This window comes from Taudactylus pleione, unplaced genomic scaffold (assembly GCF_031769625.1).
Source record: "Taudactylus pleione unplaced genomic scaffold, aTauple2 ptg000198l, whole genome shotgun sequence".
Lineage (NCBI taxonomy): Eukaryota > Metazoa > Chordata > Amphibia > Anura > Myobatrachidae > Taudactylus > Taudactylus pleione.
In genome coordinates this window covers 6,703,659-6,726,002 of record NW_028284600.1, presented here as the reverse complement: position 1 = coordinate 6,726,002, position 22,344 = coordinate 6,703,659, and the positions used below count along the sequence as shown (strand labels likewise).

The 22,344-nt window shown below is 48.9% G+C and overlaps 1 protein-coding gene across 3 annotated transcripts in view; it reads right to left on the bottom strand.

Moving 5' to 3' along the window:
- INPP5A (inositol polyphosphate-5-phosphatase A) overlaps window positions 1-22,344 on the bottom strand; it is a 567,250-nt gene that overhangs the window by 332,260 nt on the left and 212,646 nt on the right. For all 3 annotated transcript variants that reach the window (XM_088476881.1, XM_088476880.1, XM_088476879.1), the window contains exon 4: window positions 6,559-6,646. In XM_088476881.1, the coding sequence (XP_088333007.1) occupies window positions 6,559-6,646 (88 nt within the window). The remainder of the gene's footprint in view (window positions 1-6,558; window positions 6,647-22,344) is intronic.

The following is a 22,344-nucleotide window of genomic DNA, read 5'->3' as shown; positions in this document are numbered from 1 at the left end:
CACTGTAAATCTATTTATGTACTTTGTAAGGCAATGTGGAACACTTGTGGCGCCATATAAATAAACGATAATAATAATCCAAAAATTTTTATCCAGATGTTCCCAAGCTGAAACCAGAAGAGAATCTAGTTCTTCTGAAATTAGAAAAGAAGTAACCTGCCTTTGCTTTGTTAAAAAGAAAGATGGCCGTGCAGGCCCTTTTTCCTCATCTTCAATCTGCAATACTTGTCGAATTGCAGAGATTAAACCTACTATCCCTTGGGACACAGGTTCAGGTTCCTCCTGGAGCTCCTCAGATGAATCCTGAGCATATTCGCCCTCCTCTAGAGCCGGCATTTGCTCTTCCTCCGAGTCGTCCGACTGGAGAACTGAGGGTAACAGTCTCTGTTTTGAGACCTGCGGTGATGATCCCGATGACGTGGCACGGGACGACGCCATGGCTTTTGCGATCCCTTCCATAGATGTAGCTAAAAACTGCGCCCAAGCCGGTTCTTCTATAAAAGCTGATCTAGAAATTTCTCTCTCCTTACGAGAAGCCTCCAGCTCAGCAGAGGGATGTGACATAATGGATGCAAACTGTTCCGCCCAAGATGGCGGTTCTGTTGTCTGTGGAGACTCTTGCTGTGGAATACACTGGTCACAGAATGAGGGGCTAGTATGCCCTTGTGTATACTTTTCTACACACTTTGCCCAGGTAAATAATTTCTGAGAAGCCTTAGAGCCCCTTCCAGCCATGGTACATACAAAACCCACACAAACAGTAAAGTGTAGTGGAAAGGGTTAACAGGTAAGGACTGAAATATGCAGAGGTAGGAGAGAAAAGCAGAAAAGGAGCATCACACTTGCCCCCAAAAAGCACTTCCAGCTGTGGTAAAAACGCTAGGCACTATAAACAAGTATCTAACTGATAATAAGGTAGTTACTGTCTGCCTAAATGCTCTAAGTAGTCTAAACCCCACTGTGCACTTACAGGACAGGTCTGGCTCTCAGAGCAGCATCCGCAGCATACAGTGTCCTCCGTGTAATGGCCGCCAGCACACTTCAGAGAAGCGCTGGGGACACTCGGAGGAATGAGCAGGAATCCGGAGTTAGACTCCACTCCCCCCCACTATGGCGCTCACTTCAATGTAGAAGTGTGAGGGAGACCCCACACAGTCACTACTGTATGCCGTCTGGCTCCGTTAAACGGAGCAGCTGCTGCCTATAAATAAACAGCCTTGATGCTGTTTAACCTGGTTACCTCGCTAATCGAGGTAGCCAGTGCATACTTAGACTGCCTGGCTGCCTGCAGCGGTTACACTAACAGGGGACCTCTCAGCAGCATGCAGTACCCCCAATGACAGTGGTCTCTTTTGTAGTCAGAGACCCCAGGCAAACTGCAAGCAGTTGCGAGTGGATCTCTCTCGGCAGCTTCCAATGGAGCAGACAGACAGGGGCAGATGCTGCCTGTCATTCCTCATAGCTTGTCAGCTTCAGCACAACAGCACTATTATAAAACTTTAAAAACCCATAGGAGAATGTGGTAACACTACCAGCTCCTCTCGGGCACAATCTAAGACTGGGCTTGTAGGGGGGTATACAGGGGGAGGAGCTAGTCTCACTTCTAAAATTTAAAGTGCCAGCTCCCACTTAGCACAGTCTATTCCCCACTGTCATGAAGCCTCCAGTGTCCCCTAGTGGATGAAGGAGAAACGTTGATTTGGGGGTAATTTGAGGACTTTTTTTGACCCCCTAAAATGACAATTATTGGACTATTCAAGCTAATTGTAAACTTCCAATTCCCTAATTAGTCATTTGGGGGGGCTGTCCAAGGGGTTCAGCACGGTGTCCCGACATTTTAACCTTAAAATAAAGATTTTCCTTTCCATCGGGGAGGTGCGAATGGAAAAATACTAATTCACTCTGACTGGTTCAGTGCAAGTTGCTACATGGATAGCAAAATAAATTCGCTGTGCAAATTCGAAGAGAAAATACTGTAAAACTGAATGCTATTATAAAACAGTGTGAAATATAAACAAGCAGTAGCCAAAAGCATTATACTGCCCTGTAAAACAGCCAACAGATGGTCACTTTATGAAGACGTATGCAGGGCCGTAGAAACGAAGCTTGGCCGGGCCTGGGTTATTTTCCATTGTGGTGTGGCCTAATTGCAGGAGGCGTGGCGCTGCCTCAAAAAAAAAAAAAAAAAAAAAGTATAAAAAAAGTATTTACAGTGGGGAGCCGTTAGCCCCCCAGCCAGGGGCAAATCAGTGTTATCGCTCCCCCACCCTAAGGCAGACAGTGGCCTCCCTGACCTCACTGCAGTCTGGCACACAGCAGTGTGTGCTGTGCTGTGCAAGGAGGCTGCGCTGCTGGTGACTGGTAAGAAGGGGCAGCGGTGGATCCTGGTCACTGCTTCATGGAAGAAAGTAAATGTGCCAGCACTACTTGGTGAGCTATCATGGTTATACAAAGCTCTCTTTATACGCACCAAAATCCACAGGTGTCAGGAGCAGGAGGGACACAAGTTGAGGTGCCCCTGATCTCTGGGGGTGCATCACTATTATTGAAAGGACTTCTAGTATGTTTTGAAAAAGAGGCTAATGGTCACTCACTCACTGGGTTGTCTTGACAACCACGATCTCCTCCATGACAACCCAGCACCCCGGCAGGACCGTTAATTGCTCTAAACTTAATATTGTTAGACTCAAGAGATTTCATAACATTTTGCCAATTGCTCCATGAAGGATAGCTGGGCCCAGGATCATAAATGATTATCAAGTGTATGAGTCTTATGGCTGGCCCTGCGCGCACGACTCTGTAGGGCTGTACCAGAGATCCCAGCTCAGCCTCATTTCCATTTGCGACCTAGTGAGTGTAACTGGGGCGTTGGTGCGTAATACAAGTGTTCAGTGTGTGTGTAGATTACGGGTTATTAGCACAGACCAGTCTGACTTTAGACAGACGCTCAGTAAGGGCGTGAACACACAAATGTAGCCTGTGCAAGCCAGCAACTGTGCACATATACACCTATTAGAAGGTGCATCTTTTGCATCCCCTGCAGCAAAGGTGCATGTACCCCAAGATGTGCATGGGTCTGTGTGCAGAATCTCCCTATTTCTCCAAGAATTGTTCTAGTCATTTACACCCAACTTGCTGCAACCTCGGCATGATCCAAAGCATTTTCACTCTTCCCTCCATATTTCACTCACTGTCCGCCGCCTTTTACGCACATTAGGTGCCCATCAAGCACTGTGTATAGTTTGATAAGATGATCGACAACTACCCGCTGCCGGCTATAAAACTCAAATACAGATGGGTCCACATACATCTAGCTGGCATGGGTCTTCAACCTTTGGCCCTCCAGCTGCTGTGGAACTACAGATCCCAGGATGCCCTGCCACAGTTTTAGCTTGCCTTTATATCAAAACGGTGGCAGGGCATGCTGGGATGTGTAGTTTCACAGCAGCTGGAGGGCCAAAGGATGAAGACCCCTGATCTAGCGCGTTAAACAGCCCTTCTAGTCGCGCCATGTCGTGGCGTGACTCTGTACCACCGAACGTCTTTTCGTCCATCTTTTTACCTTCAAATGCGTCTTATTCGCACAGTGAATAGATAGCACAAGCTGCCGATTAAAATGATATGCGGCATGCCTATGTTCTGTGTGTGACTGCGGGTGTATCTGCATGAGAAATGCTACGTCACAGTGTCAGCGACTAACACTAACGTAGTGTTTAGCATGCAGATACACCTGCAGTTTAAAGCACAGGTTCTCAAACTCTGGTCTTCAGGACCCCAAACAGTGCATGTTTTCCAAGTCTCTTAACAGAATCACAAGTGATATAATTAGCTCCACCTGTGGATCATTTAAAATGTGTCAGTGAGTAATGAATACACCTGTGCACCTCCTGGGTGACCTGGAAAACCTGACCTGTTCAGGGTCCAGAGGACAGTTTGAGAACCACAGATTTAAACAAATTACAAATTGCTCCCACCTAATAATCCATTCACTTGAATTGAACCCCAAAATAAAAGGCCTGATTCAGAGTTGTATGCTATGCCGATATTTAGACATTTAATCAATTATCGTTCTGTCCTTCATTACATTGCTCATCGTGTACCCGTGGTACGATATCTCCTCCCGCCAGATCATCCGGGTACACATCGGCAAGTGTGTACCCAGCATTAGAGCCAAATTACAATAGTTCACATATTGGCGAATGTCGGACTTTAGTGCTTTTAGCATCTAGGACCACAGCACATTGCTCTGTTCAGACGGGGCTCGTGCCCTGGGTGCCGTCGGAGCGGCTGTGTGTATGGGCTGTGTGTATGTATCACAAGGCTGCAGAACAAGTTTTCTTTTCTTACAGCTATTACCTGACATATAATAAAGAACACTCATAAATACAGATTTCATTATTAGAGCATGGGAACTATAATTGCTAATTATTATTGATGGAAACCTGCCAGAATCCAATAAAACACAAGTTAAGGACAAAGACCCGAATGTGCAGCTGGAATGTTGCTTTAAACAGGAATTATAGGACCGCTTCCATCCTTACTGGAAAGGAAACAGTTCATTTAGTTTGCAAGACGAAGACATGAGATATTTTTAGCTTCTAAATACAGGACTGTGCTTCCTATAAAGGGCCAAGAGCCTGGCAGACTCAGTGTAAACACACAGTGCCAAGAATAAAGACTGCGTTTCCAAAGCCTAATTTAGTAGGAAAGAATGTGGCTTAGGATCCTTACATCACACAGTAAGTAAGAACTGCAACAAAGAGCCATTAAATACCCCAGGGTTTCTTTTTTGCCAGATCCGAGCTATCGAAGGTAAAGAAAAAAGAAAAAACTTCAGTGTTAACCCGATTTTCCACCACAGCTTTAATATATTCTCCCTGCACTACATGCATGCGCACAGCATCTATTCACAGCATGGGGGTGAAGCCCGGGGGCAGCCCAGCAGCTCGGAGATGCTGGGCACGCCCCGTAGTGATGTAAATGGGGGGCGTGCAATCAGGCCACGTCCCCATTACTATCAGGCCATGACCCCTTTTCAGTCCCACATCTCCTATTACAAATGTTGGGAGGTATATAGTATTAAAGTTCCTGCAGAGCTCTGGAAGAAAAATAAGCATATATTATTTTTCTCTAATCTATTAATATACTGATAAAGTGTTTGTGTGCTAAAAATATCAACTGGCCTTTATCAATTTGGATTGAAAACACAATAGTGAGATCTTACACAACGCCCCTACATTTCCTAATTACTCCAATACGACTTGGATGGCAGCCATGACTATTGTTAGTATGACTTTGTTGGTAGATGCCCATCATGTAACTGTTGAGATGCACCCCGCCTGTGTTTTTTTATGCGGAATTGCACCCTGTACTTCTCATATTGGGAGCTACCACGGAACATAGAGATGGGCAGAGAAAAGGCCCGAACACCCTGCCATAGCCCAGCCCCCAGGAGTTGAAGTCACCAATCACACGAGAGGAGGGATGTGTGAATTGGAAACACTACTGTGCGACATGATATCACTGAGGGCATTAGATTACAGTACATATAACATAACATTGATTAGTGCGTACTGTGTATTGAGTATTACGATAACTGGATAAATCAAATTTTAGCGAAGTAGCATCCAACATTTTACTGTTAATAGATGTGCCCCCCTCCTCACTGATCAGCACCCTGCACAAAACAATCCTAGAGTGAACACTAGAAGTCAATTAGTTCCACCATTGACTGTCATATACGAGATACTAGTCATCCACACACACAAAAAAAAGTAAATGCAAATCAGACACCACCACTTGCGTACATTAGGCTGCCTAGGAATACTCTGATAAAAATGGCAAAAAAAAAATATGGGAAAAAGATAAGTGACGTACATATTTTTTTTTTTTTTAAATATTGGATATATTAAATTTTTTTTTTTTTTTTAAATGTAGCATTAAACCTATAACTATATGTTTGCAAGTAACTGCAGTGGAAATGCTTTGCTAGAATCCTTCTAAATGATTAACTGAGCATGCCCTAGCCACAAACATTTTTGTATGATTTTGATTAGATAAAAAGTAGATATAGGCTGCCCCCTTACAGTATGGTTCTGGCTAGATATATAATCCAGCTGGCACAGGCTCCCTTCCCTTAGAGTATAGTTTTGGCTAGATAAATATGACAGCTGGAACAGGCTGCCCCCCTTTATAGTATGGTTCTGGATAAATACATATGACAGCTGGAACAGGCTGCCCCCCTTACAGTATGGTTCTGGATAAATACATATGACAGTTGGAACAGGCTGCCCCCCTTACAGTATGGTTCTGGATAAATACATATGACAGTTAGCACAGGCTGCCCCCCCTTACAGTACGGTTCTGGCTAGATAAAAATTACAACTGGTGCAGGCTGCACCCCCTTATAGCACAGTTGTAGCCAGATTAGCATTACAGCTGTCAAAGGCTGCCCCCCTTTACAGTACGGTTCTGGCTAGATACATATTACTGCTATATACTTCCTCTGCCCTAAGTACGCAAGACAGATGCAAGTTTATATGGTAAGAATTAGTTTACCGTGAAGTTCTCCTGTGACTTGTAGTTCTCATCCAGGTACACTCGAGCTCTGTTGTATTCTTTCATAGCATCACTTGACAGCAGGTCTCTGAAAATGTAAATATGGAAATTATGAGGCAGAGGCACATAAAACAAAAGCATTGTTACATTGCATATGCACTGTTACGCCAAGCCCCTCCATACGCATTTACATGAACTCTGCCTCCATCTGCAGAATTCCCTCATACGCCTTTTACGCGGTCTATCGCTGGCCTAAAGATTTCAGGAAGGATTTGTAAGAGTTTCAGAAACCTACCAAAAAAAACAGGATTTTGGTACTTACCGATAAATCCCTTTCTCTGATTCCATAGGGGACACTGGAGGCTATAAGATAGTGGGGTATAGACGGTGCTGAGTGGAGCTGGCACTTTACATTTTTTTGACGTGTGACTAGATCCTCCCCCCTCTATACCTCCCTACAAGCCCAGTTTAAGGAAACTGTGCCCGAGGGTAGCAAAGAAAAAGACGAACAGAAGAGACGGAGGTGAAAGTACACAAAATATTGTAAAAGGATGACGAAACAGAAATACAACAAGAGACAGCAAACAGGTCTCTAACAGTCATAACGTAAAAACGACCAGTGCAGGGTGGGCATCCAGTGTCCCCTATGGAATCAGAGAAAGGAATTTATCAGTAAGTACCAAAATCCTGTTTTCTCCATCCATAGGGGACACTGGAGGCTTCAAGATAGTGGAGACGTCACAGAGCTCCCATCACGGGTGGGAGAGAGCTGAGAACCCAGCAAAACAAACCGGCCAAAATGCACTGCAATGGCCTCGAACGTGTCGAATCTGTAGAAACTAACAAAGGTATGCCGGCCTGACCAAGTGGCCGCCCGGCAAAGAGAATCCATGGAAACCCCGCGAGCAGCCGCCCACGAGGCACCCACTGAGCGAGTGGAATGTGCTGTAAGGAAGGTGGAGGCTCTCTAGATGAGGCCATATATGCCTGTCTGATGGTCAGGTGAAGGCAGCGAGCAAGCGACTGTTTTGAATATGGCCAACCAGGACGAGCACAACATACAAAAGAAAGTGTCCGTCTTACGTATGGCTGCAGTCCTCTCCACATATATCCGAAGAGCGCTAATAACATCTAAAGATTTTGACGAAAGTGAATCTTGTGGAAGAAACTTACCACAATAGGTTGGTTGATGTGGAAAGCCGAAACGACTTTAGGAAGAAAATACATTCTAGTACGGAGTTCTGCTCTATCCTCATGAAATACCAAGTATGGAGGACGACAGGATAGTGTTTCCAGTTCTGGACACCCTCCTGGCTGATGCCAGTGCAAGAAGTGTAACCTTCCATGAAAGGTATTTCAACTCCACAGACACCAAAGGTTCGAACAGGGAGGACTGTAAGAAGGAAAGCACTAGATCCAAGTCCCATGGAGCTGTATGATGAACAAAGGGTGGCTGTAACCTAAACACCTTGCAGAAAAGTCTGCACATCCGGTATCAAGGCCAAATGCTTTTGGAAGAAAACCACGAGAGCTGAAAGTTGGACTTTCAGAGAACACAAACGCAGACCTGCTGAGAGACCTGCTTGCAGAAAAAGCAGAAATCTGGCTAGTTTGAATTCTGTAGGCGGAGATCCTCTACGTTCACACCATGAAACATAAGCCTTCCAAACACAATGGTAATGCTTTGAAGTAACTTCCTTTTGGGCTCTGAGCATAGTAGGGATTACCCTGGATGGGATCCCTTTATGTCTTAAGATGGCCCTTTCAATGGTATCGGTATGAATAACCGCTACGTCCGGTGGTTCAAATCCAGACGCCGGAAGACCGGCAGCAGTGAAGATCCCAATAGCGAAAAAAAAGGTAAGTATAACTAACCCTCTCCTCCTTAACCCTAACCCTCCCTTAGAGGTGCCTAACCCTAACCTCTCCCCCTAGTGCCTAACCCTAACCCCCCGTTTTAAGTCTGGATAGACTAAAGGACCCTGAAGTAATAGATCTTCTCTCAGTAGTAGAGGCCACAGATAGTCGATCAGCAGAAGTTGAATGTTGGAATACCAAGCTCTGCAAAGCCAATATGGAGCTATCAATAGAACCTTGGCCTTCTCCCTCTTGATGCGTTGTAGGATTCGAGGGAGAAGAGAGGACGGAGGGAAGAGATAGACACATTGGAAAGGCCATGATGCTGACAGTGCGTCTACTTCCACCACCTGCAGGTCTCTCGTCAGAGAGCAGTAGAGAGGCAGTTGATGATTTTGTCTGGATGCCATGAGGTCAACCCGCGGAAGACCCCACCAATCGATCAGCTGGTGAAAAACTTGAGGATGTAGTGCCCATTCCCCTGGATGCACGTCCTTTCAGCGGAGGTAGTCTGCCTCCCAATTGTCGACGCCCGGAATGAAGATTGCTGAAATTGCCTTTGCAGACTATTCCACCCAGATTAGAATCCTGTTTACTTCCTTCATAGCCGCTCGACTTCTGGTGCCGCCTCGTCTGTTTATGTATACCACTGTCGTGGCATTGTCCGACTGGACCCTACCTGCTCAGCCCCGCAACATACTTTTCCGAAGTCCCGAAGACTCACTCCCAGTCTGGGGTCCCCCAGGTGAGAGGGAAGCCCGTCATGCACTGGGCTTGGTAGTGGACTTAACCTCCTGCAGAGCAGAGTTTGTTGTTGCAGAGGCTCTGCCCTGACCACTGGAACCACGGGAAGACGATGGCCCTTCTCTGAAACGACCACGTGAACGACCTGGGGTGCAAAAGGACCGAAACGAGGGTCCAGAGTAAGATCTTCTAGGGGGAGGAGACGCAGAAGGAAGATAAGTGGATTTACCTCCTGTAGCCTGAGAAATCCACTTAACTAGTTCCGATCCAAATAATACACTTCCGTGAATGGAAGTGCTTCCACAGCTCTCTAATTCTGCGTCCATTTGCCAATGTTTAAGCCACAGCACCCTTCGTGCTGAAATCGACCGGAGCTGAAGTTCTGGAGGAGATATTGCAAACGTCTTTGGACTCTTCTCCGAGGTAAGCTGCAGCTTCACCTATATGTTCTGCCAACGGAATAAGGTTTACCACCAGCAGCTGGTCTCTCATCCAGTCAGCTAATTGTTTTGCCCAAAGCTCAATAGCTTTGTTAGTCCAGCAGCTTAGAATCGCAGGATGCAGCTGTTTAAATGGACTTGAGAGTGTTTTCCAATCTCCTGTCAGATGTGTCTTTCAAAGATGTGGCCCCAGGAACTGGAAGTGTAGTCTTTTTAGACAGCCGTGAAACTGATGGATCTACTGTAGGGAGAGTCTCATAAGATTTTCTGTTATCTGTTGGAAAAGGATAAAAAATATGAGATATGGTAAGAACTTACCCTTGTTATCTCTATTTCTACGAAGTCCATAGGGTTCCACGGGATACCTTGGGGTATAGGTGTGACGTCAGTCGCAGGGCACCAAAGAGTTAAGCTTACAGCCTCCCAGGATGCACTGGGTCCCCCTCCTATACCCCGCCCCCGAGCCAAGGCACCTCAGTTAGTTACCAAGCCATAGGCCAGAGGAGGAGAAGGAAGAGAGAACAAAGATCTGGACACATACAAGAATCACATTCTCACCAGAGGGAGACGGAAAACCGGTGACCAGAGCAAAGCCCATCTGCAGCACGGGTGCGACAGGGCGGGAGTCCTGTGGAACCCTATGGACTTCGTAGAAATAGAGATAACAAGGGTAAGTTCTTACCATATCTCATATTTTCTACTTCAGGGTCCATAGGTTATCCACAGGATACCTTGGGGATGTCCCAAAGCAGTATCCTTTAAGGGTGGGGACGCTCCTGTGCTGAAAGGAGAATCCGCCGCCCGAAGGAAGCATCCTGAGAGGCGAAGGTGTCAAACCTGTAATACCTCACGAAGTTATGGACAGAGGACCACGTAGCAGCCTTGCAGATCTGGACTGCAGAGGCACCACGTCGAGCTGCCCACGAAGGACCCACAGACCTAGTGGAATGAGCCTTCATAGAAGGAGGAACCGGCAGGCCTTCATGAAGATAAGCTTCAGAAATAGCCATACGGATCCAGGCTGCCAAAGTTTGCTTTGAAGCAGGCCAACCCTTTTTACGGAAGCCATAGAGGACAAATAAAGCGTCCGACTTCCTAAACGAAGAAGTGCGGTCAACATAAGTCCTTAAGGCCCGCACAACATCCAAAGAGGCCTCACCCACGGAAAGACCCGGTGAGTTAAAGGCCGGAACAACGATTTCCTCGTTAACATGAAACTGGGAAACAACTTTGGGAAGAAACTCGGGCCGAGTGCGGAGCACTGCCCTGTTCCCATGAATAACCAAGAAAGGGGGTCTACAAGAAAGAGCCCCTAACTCAGAAACACGTCTGGCCGAAGCAATAGCCAGAAGGAAAACAGTCTTAGCTGTCAGCCATTTAAGATCCACTGAGCCCAGTGGTTCAAACGGCGGTCCTTGGAGAGCCCTCAGGACCACAGCCAAATCCCAAGGCGCCACAGGTGGAACAAAGGGTGGCTGAATGCGGACAACACCTTGCATAAAGGTGCGCACATCAGGAATTGTAGCAATCCTACGGTGAAACCAGACAGACAGGGCTGAACCTGTACCTTCAAAGAAGCAAGGCGAAGCCCATGATCTAGTCCCGCTTGCAGGAAGGCGAGAATCCGAGACAGACGAAACTCCCGCGGTGCATAACCTCTCGGTCGACACCACTGGAAGAACGTATGCCACACGCGATGGTATATCCTCGCGGAAGACTGTTTCCGAGCTCGCAACATGGTATGCACCACAGAGCTGGAAAACCCCCGGGACCTCAGCATAGCCGTCTCAACAGCCACGCCGTCAAAGACAGCAGAGTCAGGTCCGGGTGACGACAAGGACCCTGAGACAAGAGGTCCGGTCGTAGCGGCAACCGCAGAGGACTGTCCACGGACAGACCCTGAAGGTCTGAGAACCAGTGCCGTCTGGGCCACGCGGGAGCTATCAACAGGAGCGTCCCTCCTTCCTGTTTGAATTTCCGGATTACCCGTGGAGGAAGGGAGACCGGAGGGAACAGATATGCGAACCGGAACGTCCACCGGACGGACAGAGCATCCACCAGAGACGCCCCTTCGTCTCTTGTGCGAGACCCGTACACCGGCAACTTGTTGTTGTGCCGGGACGCCATGAGGTCGATCTCTGGAAGACCCCATCTGCCCACCAGTAGTTGAAAAACGTCCGGGTGCAGGGACCATTCCCCCGGATGAACGTCCTGGCGACTTAGAAAGTCCGCCTCCCAATTGAGCACTCCTGGGATGAAGACCGCTGATATGGCTGGAAGATTGCGCTCCGCCCAAACCAGGATCCGAGACACCTCGACGAGAGCCGCCCGGCTTCGGGTTCCTCCTTGCCTGTTTATGTAGGCCACGGTGGTAGCGTTGTCCGACTGGACCTGTACCGGATGACCCTGGAGAAACCGATGTGCCTGCTGGAGAGCATTGAAGACCGCACGGAGTTCCAAGATATTGATTGGAAGCTCCGCTTCTGTCGGAGTCCACCTGCCCTGGAACAGATGTGGACCCGAAACTGCTCCCCAGCCCCGAAGACTGGCGTCCGTAGTCAACAGGACCCAATTTGGAATCCAGAACGGACGTCCCTCGCTGAGGTGGGTCGTCTGTAACCACCAAGCAAGGGACAGGCGAACCTCCGGGGTGAACACAATCGTCTGGGACTTCAGCGACTGAGGCAGCCCGTTCCACTTTGACAGGATCAGGTGCTGCAGAGGTCTGGAGTGAAACTGGGCATATTCCACCATGTCGAACACCGACACCATGGAGCCCAGTAACCTCATCGCAGAGTGTAGAGACACCTGGCGGCTGTGCAGACAACTGCGCACCCTTGACTGCAAAGCAGAGATCTTTTCCTCCGTCACGAAGATCTTTTGCTGTCCCGAGTCCAATAAGGCTCCAAGATGCAGAATCCTCAGAGACGGGATTAGAGTGGACTTCTGCCAGTTGATTAGCCAGCCGTGCCGTTGCAGCAGGGCAATGGTCAGGTCTAAGTGGCGTAACAGGAGCTCTGGAGATCCCGCCACCAATAACAGGTCGTCCAAGTACGGCAACATGCGGACTCCCTGCAGCCGCAGAGAAGCCGCCATGACCGCCATCACCTTGGTGAAGACACGTGGTGCTGTCGCCAGGCCAAAAGGTAACGCCCGAAACTGGAAGTGGTCGCTGCGGATTGCAAACCTGAGGAACTGTTGATGGCGCAAAAGAATAGGGACATGCAGGTAAGCGTCCTGTATGTCCAATGACACCATGTAGTCCCCCAGTTCCAGCGCCAGAATGATGGACCGTAGGGTCTCCATCCGAAACTTCGGTACCCGCAAAGACTTGTTGAGTGCTTTGAGGTTGAGAATCGGACGATACGACCCATTGGGTTTCTGTACCAAAAAAAGATTTGAATAGAAACCCTGGCCCCTCTGGGAGAATGGAACAGGCACTATAACTCCAGCCTGGAGCATAGTGTGCAATACCTTCCGCAGCTCCATAGCCTTGTTCCGGTCTGATGGTAGACCCGTGGTGAAGAATCGAGCCGGGGGTCTGTGCCGGAAGGAGAGGGCGTACCCGTGGGAGACCACCTCCAGAACCCAAGTGTCTGTCGTAGTGACCGACCAACACTGGGCGAACTGCAGCAGGCGGCCTCCCACCCTGGGATCCCCCAAAGGGAGGCCCGGACCGTCAGGCCGCAGGCTTGTCATCTGGCTTGGGGGCCGGACGTCTGGTACTCCATGCCTGCTTCCGGGGCTTGACTGATTTCCTAGGGCCAGCCTGACGAGGAAACGACTGTGGTTTGGGCCTGCCCTGGGCCCTAGATGACCGAAAGGACGATGGTCCAGAACCAGAAGGAGCAGCGGCCGACGGGAGATAAGCCGATTTGGCTGCCGCCAGCGTGGCCACAATCTTATCCAGATCCGGACCGAAGAGAACTTCTCCGGTAAACGGCAAGGCTTCCAGACCCTTCTTGGAATCTGCGTCCGCCTTCCAGGATCGCAGCCACAAGGTGCGACGAGCAGCTACCGCTGCTGAAGAAATTCTAGACACCAGAGTACTAATGTCTAGAGCCGCCTCGTTGATGTAAGTGGCCGAATCACAGAGATTGCCAATCAACTCCGCCTGTTCGGCCGGACAGTCGGAATCAAAAGAAGCCTCTAATGAATCCGCCCAGCGCTCCATCGCTCTGGCAACCCAGCAAATGGCCATAGCCGGCCGTGCTGCCCCCCCCCCCGCAAGGGAATAAGCGGACTTCAGGCAGATTTCCACCTTGCGGTCCGTAGCATCCTTAAGGGAGGACATGGATGGCATCGGCAATGTGGCACTACGGACAAGACGGGTCACGTGAGAATCCACCTGTGGAGGGGATTCCCACTTAGCAAAATAATTATCCGCGAACGGATAAGCCAACGCCAGGCGTCTCTGCGGCTGGTATCTTTTGCCAGGCTGTTTCCACGCCTCCTCTAAATGGTCCACCAACTGACCCGAAAGAGGAAAGACTGTGGCATCGCCCTTCACATCTTTGAAAAAGGCATATTTAGACTTAGCCGCATGGGGAACTTCGTCCTCAATCACCAAAGCTGTGCGGACCGCCCGAATAAGTCCAGGAATATATACTTTGGACTTAGCATCAGCGTCCTTAGTATGGAGAGGTTCCTGATCGTAAGGATCCAGAATCTCCCCATCATCAGACGTCCCTTCGTCATCCTCATAAGGAGCGGACAGAGACGCCACCGGCCGTTTATGAGGCCGCATCACAGACTCCCCTTGCAATACATCCGACAAGTGCTGTACAGAACTCGTCAGGGAGTTAACCCACGCTGGCTCCTGAGAAACCGGGAGCGGGGAAATAGGGAGACTGTGGGGTACCACCAATTGTCGTGGGAAACCCTGCATGGGTGATGACACCACAGACTGCTGGGACAAACCCATCGGAGTAAACGCGGGCTGCGGAGCTAACTGGCCCACTAAAGCTGTTAGCGCCTGAGCGAAACAAGCCCAGGGCGGCTCCTGTACCGGTGCTGTAACCGTAAGAGGCCGCGCCATGGACAAACACTGCCGGCAAAGGCCCTCCGCGCTACCCTCCCCCTCCGCTAACGGTACTTTACACGTGGTACACTGTAGCCGGAGGGGAAAATCACTTTCAGACATGATGGCACCACGTATGTGACCCCTCTCACCAATTATATATTAAATAGGCGAGAGACCACCCTGCAGCACCGCACCGCAAGGGCTTAGCAGAAAGAACAGGGACAGTAATAAAGCTGACAGTCTTGAGAAGAAAAGTTACAGGCAGCGCTAGCACAGTCACATACAATGCAAAGAAAATCAATTCCTGCACTAACAGCGCTGATCACTCAACTACACAGACACAGGGCCTGGTAGGACACAGCGCTGCATACACAGACCTGACCACAGCGGAGGAGAGGTATGCGGGGGGACCCAGACCACGATGCTTCCGTCCAGTGCTTCCAGCAGCGTTCACCATGCGTTGAGAAGATGGCCGCCGAGGAGCAGAGAGGAGGCTGGCCTGGGGGAGGAGCGCTGACACAGGGCCAGTCAGCACAGTGCAGAGAGGGCTGTGTGCAGCGGGGGAGGCGCCGGCTGTGAGACAGGGAAGGCGCGCTCCCCTGGCATGCATTTAACCCCTGGGACGCCGCAGCGCTACCGCTCTGCTGCGGTCCGCTGTCCCAGGGGGTAGTGGAAGCGCAGGTTGGTCGCCTGGCTCCACGCTGCAGCCAGTCCCCAGGGAGCCCCCTGCCTGGGGACTTAGGACCATGTGATCAGCGGGGACCCACCGCGGGACCCCGCTGCTTACCTCTGTCCCCCTTGAATCCGGCCATGGTCCGGAACATCTGGGGTCACCGCTAGCGGTGACCCCAGATGCCCACCAGCATCCCCGGATCAGTACCGGCGTTCTGGTACCGGCGGGGTGTAGGGAAGACAGCATGGACGTCAGGACTGACTGTCCATGCTGTTCATCCAGATGTGCAGCCACAGCTGCATGAAGAAAAAGCTTCAGGGGCTCTTCTAGCCCCCACTCCAACAGGTGCACCCGACTCCGGCCGGGCACCAAACTAAACTGAGGTGCCTTGGCTCGGGGGCGGGGTATAGGAGGGGGACCCAGTGCATCCTGGGAGGCTGAAAGCTTAACTCTTTGGTGCCCTGCGACTGACGTCACACCTATACCCCAAGGTATCCTGTGGATACCCTATGGACCCTGAAGTAGAAAGATAACCGCCGGGACATCTGAAATTTTTTATCCGGATGTTCCCAAGCTGACGTTAGAAGAGAAATAGCCCTTCAGAGCCCGGAAAAGCAATAGCCTGTCTTTGCTTCTTTAGAAAGAAAGATGATCGAGCAGGACCTGTGTTGTCCTCTTGTATTTGCAATACCTGTCGGATTGCAGAAATTAAAGCCTCTATACCCCTCAGATACCGGCTCAGACTCCTCTTGGGAGTTCCTAGGGCAAATCTAGAGCATATTCACCTTCTTCTAAATCTGGCATATCCTCTTCCTCCGATTGGAGGACTGGGGGTTACTGTCTTTTTTTTAGACCTGAGGAGAGGATCCCATAGTGGTACGGGAAAAAGTAATGGCTTTTGAATTCCCCTCCATGGAAATAGCTAAGGACTTCGCCCATGCTGGTTCCTCTAGAGCCGCTGACCTGGAAGCCTCTCTTTCTTTACGAGAAGCCTCCAGATTAGCAGAGAGAGGGGACATAACCAGGGGCAGATTGGGCCGCCGGGAAACCAGGGTACTTCCTGCTGGGCCGGATACCTATCTCATTAGCAGCCCCTTCACACGCTGTGACCGCCCTCCGAGCTGTGCCTGTGCGGCCGGAGAGGTCCAGTGATATCGAGTGACTGTGGCCGGCTGGACAGTGCAGAGGCAGCACAGTCTCTCACAGCTGAAAAGAAACACTGCCTAGCAGTTACCTCTTCCTACCACCAGGTGTCGCTCATTCTCAACAGTGCGGCCTCCTCTAGACATTGGACTATTCCTGATCTTCGATCGGAACTCAGTGGCTTAGACACGGAGGAGTGTAGAAGGAAATAGGACCCACTCCTCTTTCACCAAGGACACCCTGTGACTGTGGGAGCAGCGAGACCAGCATTCAAAAATAGCTGGTAAGTGACCCTCTGTGGGGACTGGCAGGGCTGGTATAGGGAGGGAGTGTTAATTATCAACTCCCAGCACACACTGAAAGGGTGGTTATTTTTATCAATTACAATAGAGGGCACCGTATAGTGATATATGAGGGGGAATAATACAGCTCTCAGCACACTGTGTGGTGGTGTTATATAGGGGAGGGGGACTGTACAGTGATATGAGGGGGAATAATATAGCTCTCAGCGGACTGTGGTGGTGTTATATAGGGGAGAGGGGACTGTATAGTGATATGAGGAGGAATAATATAGCTCTCAGCACATTGTGTGGTGTTATTATATAGGGGGGAGGGGGACTGTACAGTGATATATGAGGAGGAATAACACAGCTCACACGGATATGTGGTATTGATATTATATGGGGGAGAAAGGACAGTACAGTGAATAAGACAGCTCCCAGCACACTGATATGTGGTATTGTTACTATATAAGGGAGAGGGGAACTGTACAGTGATATATGAGGGGTATAACAGCTCCCAGCACACACTGATATGTGGTATTATTATTGAGGGGAGAGGGGACAGTACAGTGATATATGGAGGGGGAATAACATTGCTCCCAGCACACACTGATTCAGTATGTGGTATTATTATTATTATAGAGGGGAGAGGGGACTGTACAGTGATATATGAGGGGGAATAACAGCTCCTAGCACATTCTGATATGTGGTATTATTATATAGAGGAGAAGGGACTATACAGTTATTTCAGTAGGAATAACAGCTCCCAGCACACACACTGATATATTGCAGCATTATTATATAGAGGGGACTGTACATTGATAAATGATGAGTAATAAAACAGCTTTCATCTCTTTTTCTCTCTCTCTCTCCCCATCTCTCTCTGCAGTCTCCTGCTCTCTCTCCTCCACATGCCCCTTACATACCATCAGATCCATTTAGATATGCCATCAGATCCCGCCCCCTTCACAGACACCACCTCCTCCCATTTAGGACTGCTTCAGAAATTTCCCGGGCTGGTTTTCCATCCCATTCCGCCCCTGGACATAACTGATGTAACCTGCAGATTGTTCCACAGTATTGCAATTGTCACACAATCGGGAGTTAGAGGACTGCCTCTGAGCAAATTTAACTGCACACTTTTTGCAGGTGAATAACTTTTGAGATGCTTTTGATTTGCCAGTCATTCTACATACAGACCCCACACAACATAAAAGTGTAGTGAAATAGGTCAGGAGACGAAGAAACTGGGATACAGAGAGGCAGGAGAGAGCCACACTAGCCCTAATAGTGCTCCTAGCAGTGCCAGAAAACGCTAAGCATAGGAGGAATAACCACTAATAAATAAGTTGTTGCTAACCTACCTTCGATGCTCTTGTGACCAGCCTAAACCCCATTGTACTTACAGACTGGGATCAGGCTTCAGTTTTGTGCAGCAGTTTGTGATGTGCAGTAGATGCTGTTTTCTCCTTGTAATGGCCGCCAGCGCGCTTTCAGGAAGCGCTGGGGCCGCTGGGAGGAAGGAGCAGGGCTCCGGAGCTAAGCTCCGCCCCCCCGCAAGGCACGCTGTATGGAACTGGCGTCCCCAGCCGTTTGTACTGCCTGGCTGCCGCGCTTATCGGGGCAGTATGCGTACACACTGACTGGCACTGCAGCTGATAGGGGATATCTTTTAGGACGCCAGGAGAGCATGCTGTGAAGCAGAGGAATCGAACAGTCTGGGACGCCCCCGCGGCATGTCTGCGCTGTCTGGCTGCCCTGACAATCGGGGCAGCGCATTGCATACTGCCTATGTAGAGAGATAACCTGGCTGCCCCGCTAGTCCGGGAGCCAGGTAATACTTACGGGGTGCATGCTGCCAGCGCCGCGGCGGTTATTGACTGGTGGGGGTCCGCTATGCATGCTGTAAGCAGCGGCATGCGGAACCCCCTAAATGGAGACTGAGGTCTCTGAAGTCGGGAACCCCAGGCGAAGTCATACCTCCCAACATGACCCTCTCCAGGAGGGACACAATGCTCTGGTCCTGGACTTCCCTGGTAATTTATGATTGGTGGCGGCTCCAGAGGGGAGGGCTGCAGTACAGTCCAAAATTCAAAAAGGGGAGTCACACCAACTGCCAGTGAGTCCCAGCCAGTGATGTTTGGCAGCGTGTGAAATGACAGTTGGTGTGACTCCCCTATTTGAATTTTGAACTGCGCTGCAGCCCCAGCTCTTACCAGGGAAGTCCAGGACCAGAGCATTGTGTCCCTCCTGGAGAGGGTCATTGTGGGAGGTATGCGAAGGGCATGCACTTTGTGAGCGGGTCCACCCGGCAGCTCCCACGGTGCAGACAGGCAGTGCAGCTACTGCCTGTCTGTCCTCAATGATCGATTAAAAAAAATTCATAAACCCTGAGGAGAACTGTAAAACCCATCCAGCTCCCCTCAGGCACGAACTTACACTGGGCTTGTAGGGGGGTATAGAGGGGAAGGAGCTAGTCACACTTCAAAATAAATTAAAGTGCCAGCTCCACTCAGCACCATCTATACCACACTGTCTTGAAGCCTCCAGTGTCCCCTATGGATGAAGGAGAAATATTTGAGATAAAATGGTATTCTTTGAGGGGAAGATATTCTGCTGCACTCCACCAACTTCCCTGCAGTCACCTCTGTGCATAAAACGACTGATAACAGAGACTAATTGCTTGCACGCAGCTAAAAGAGCAAATATAATGACAAATGCCAAGAGCAGCTCTTTTATGCAAGGTAACTGGTGTTTTACATTTAGCAGTTTTAAAATATGGTCACTGGATCGTGTGAAAATTATCTTTTTCTCTAAGGAAAGGGTCATTAGTTCTAGCTGCATTAGCGCTTGCCTGTTTCAGGACTGTCATTTACAGGGCTGGTATTGTTTCATTAGCTGCAGCTAACACAAGATACCATCTTTTCATCATCGGGAACAGTTGACACTCAGAGCTCTCGTGTAGCTTACTGGTCAATGTCAAGAGTCTCACAACACATTAAAGTGCAGAATTACTCATCCAGCTGATGACATGTTTGCACAACCTCATATTACCCAGAAGTGGGCACATCACGTCTGCAGTCTCTCATCTGTCTGTTAAGCATTCGGCCATGTGATTTCTGTCAGCTAGTGCAAGCTGAAGACAGCAATGTAACATTGACTGACAACATTAAAAGGAACAAGCTGGGTTACAGAACAACAAAATTCCTAATAGTTGTCTTACATATTTATTTTGCCAACTTTGGCAGAAAACCGCATAGCTTGCACTCGCGTAGACACAAATACACTGTAGATACACAGACATGCTGTATTGTGCATTATAATGAGAATATACCATGTATGCATTTTGCACTCAGCACAAATTGTATTCACGTCTATTCAATGAAACATACACATAGGGGCGTACTGTTCATTTGCGGAACGTATCTTGCACGGTTTTCCAGTTACCACTCTAGAGCCAAGTGCAAACTGAACGCATCTGCACTTATGGCTGAAACAGTGCAATTGGGTGGCAATGGGGCATTCGCACAGATGTAGAGCTCAGTGAGCGCAAGCTGTCCCAATTGGGGGCTATGCTTAGTGGTGCGTGCGAGAAAGATCTTTTACACTAGGGACAGGGCTTGTACAAGTGCGCGCTGATCATAATGAAGGCTATGAACAAACGCACAGATAGTATGTGGGCCGGCCGCAGATGTATACCAGCAACAACACACCTCTAGTTCTGTGTGGACAATGCAAGAGCAATAACAGCCGGCTTGCTTTCAATTCTGCATCAACTTCATAAATATATAATGAATATACAGGAGTACGCATTAAATACAATATTTTAAGAACACCCCCATTTTTCAAGTGTAAACTGAAATAAAAGCAACTCAAGCCAGGTGAATAATAAACGGTACAAAAGCATGTATCACCTTACTGACACACGCTCTATGTTCCAACACAAAGTAGCTTGGGAAGCGGACTTAGGACGAAAGTTGGGACCAGACACCTGGTCCTTAATCACACATTTTGAAGTCCTCTATAAGAGCTGCTATTAAGAAAAGCTCCTTTAAAGTGCTCACCAGATGGTACATGGGGGAGATGTATGAAGGGGTGATATGGGGGTTTAGTGGTATCAGTGCATGTTATATGTGCTGATACTGTTACTCCGCCATGTATTAATATAGGGTTGGGTGTTAAATGACACTATGCGCCCCCATCATCATCGGCGGTGCTATCTACAAAATAGCATGCCGATGTGCCACCCAATGTGTGAACGGTCAGTGGCACCGACATTACCCTATCACCATAGCAGGGACAGCACTGTCCCTGCCTGCACATGAGATCTCAAGATGCTTGTGAGACCTTGTGCATGCCCAGTGGAGCCGGCATGGAGGTGAGACAGCGCACTGGGCTGATGCGCCGTGTGCTCTGTCAGAGATCGCTGGAGGAGGAAGTTTTCACTCCCCCACTACGGCAGACGAAATGTTCATACATCTCATAGGTACAGCTTCCTGCTTCACTACAAAGATGAAGCAGGAAGAGCAATAGCTGCACGGATAATACCTCCTCCCCATGGTTCCCAATAGGCTGCATAAGGTGTACCCTAATGCATCAGACCTCTGTTGAACATGTTGCGGCCAAACCATCACTTTTTATTTTCACATCTAGTGGTCATGTCCTAAAATCACCTCTTACTGGAAGACATTAATACCCTCATAGTGACCATTACGGGTCGTGCTGAAACCCCTGACCCATCTCACCGTTTATTATGTGTCCCATCTCGTCAACTTCCAAAGAACACCAACAAGATTGCTGGCTGCACACGCAGTGTGGCGCACAATCAACTTGCGCGTAATTGGAAACTCCCTGATCCCCTTTCCAAACAAGCAGCGTTGAATTGTGGAATATATAGCTGGGCTCCTCAATAACACAATCCATAAGTGTCATGCAATCTGATCCCTGGTTCTCACATTACGCTACACTAATTCCTGGCACACAATGATCCTCTTTGGTCGCGCTCCCCATTCAATGCCCCCCTGTGCTCATCCTGGCTCATTCCCACCACATCCGTCCTTTTAAACCCTTTCCACCTCTTCTCCTTACCTCTCCCACCCCTCCCTAGTGTTACACCTTTGCTGCCATTACTACAACCCACTACCCTTCCCAATCTCTTCCACACTATCCTTCCTCTTTTATATCCATGATACGGTCGCTATCTCACAACTTGCCTACATTATTGCTGACTTGCTCTAGTGATGTTGCTACGTTATTATTGGATGTGCTCTATGTTAATTTGTTCTCCTTTTAATCTTTTTTAATCTGTAAAAGAGTTTAATAAATAAATGCTCCTTTAATTCACAAAGTGGAGGAAAAGTGGAGCATGTCATTATCTCTAGTGCAGGCGTTCCCAACTCCAGTCCTCAAGTAACACCACCAGGTCATGTATTGTGGGGGATGTGGATTGAAAGATCTACAGTATTTAGATAGTGAATAGGCTGTCACCAAATGGTCAACAGACAATAGGTTGATACAGGAGATGTCAACACTTTTTATTTTAACCCTAATTCACATCCTAACCCCCCCCATGTGTCTAACACCTCCGCCAAGTGAATATCCCTAACCCCTCATCTTAACCCTAAG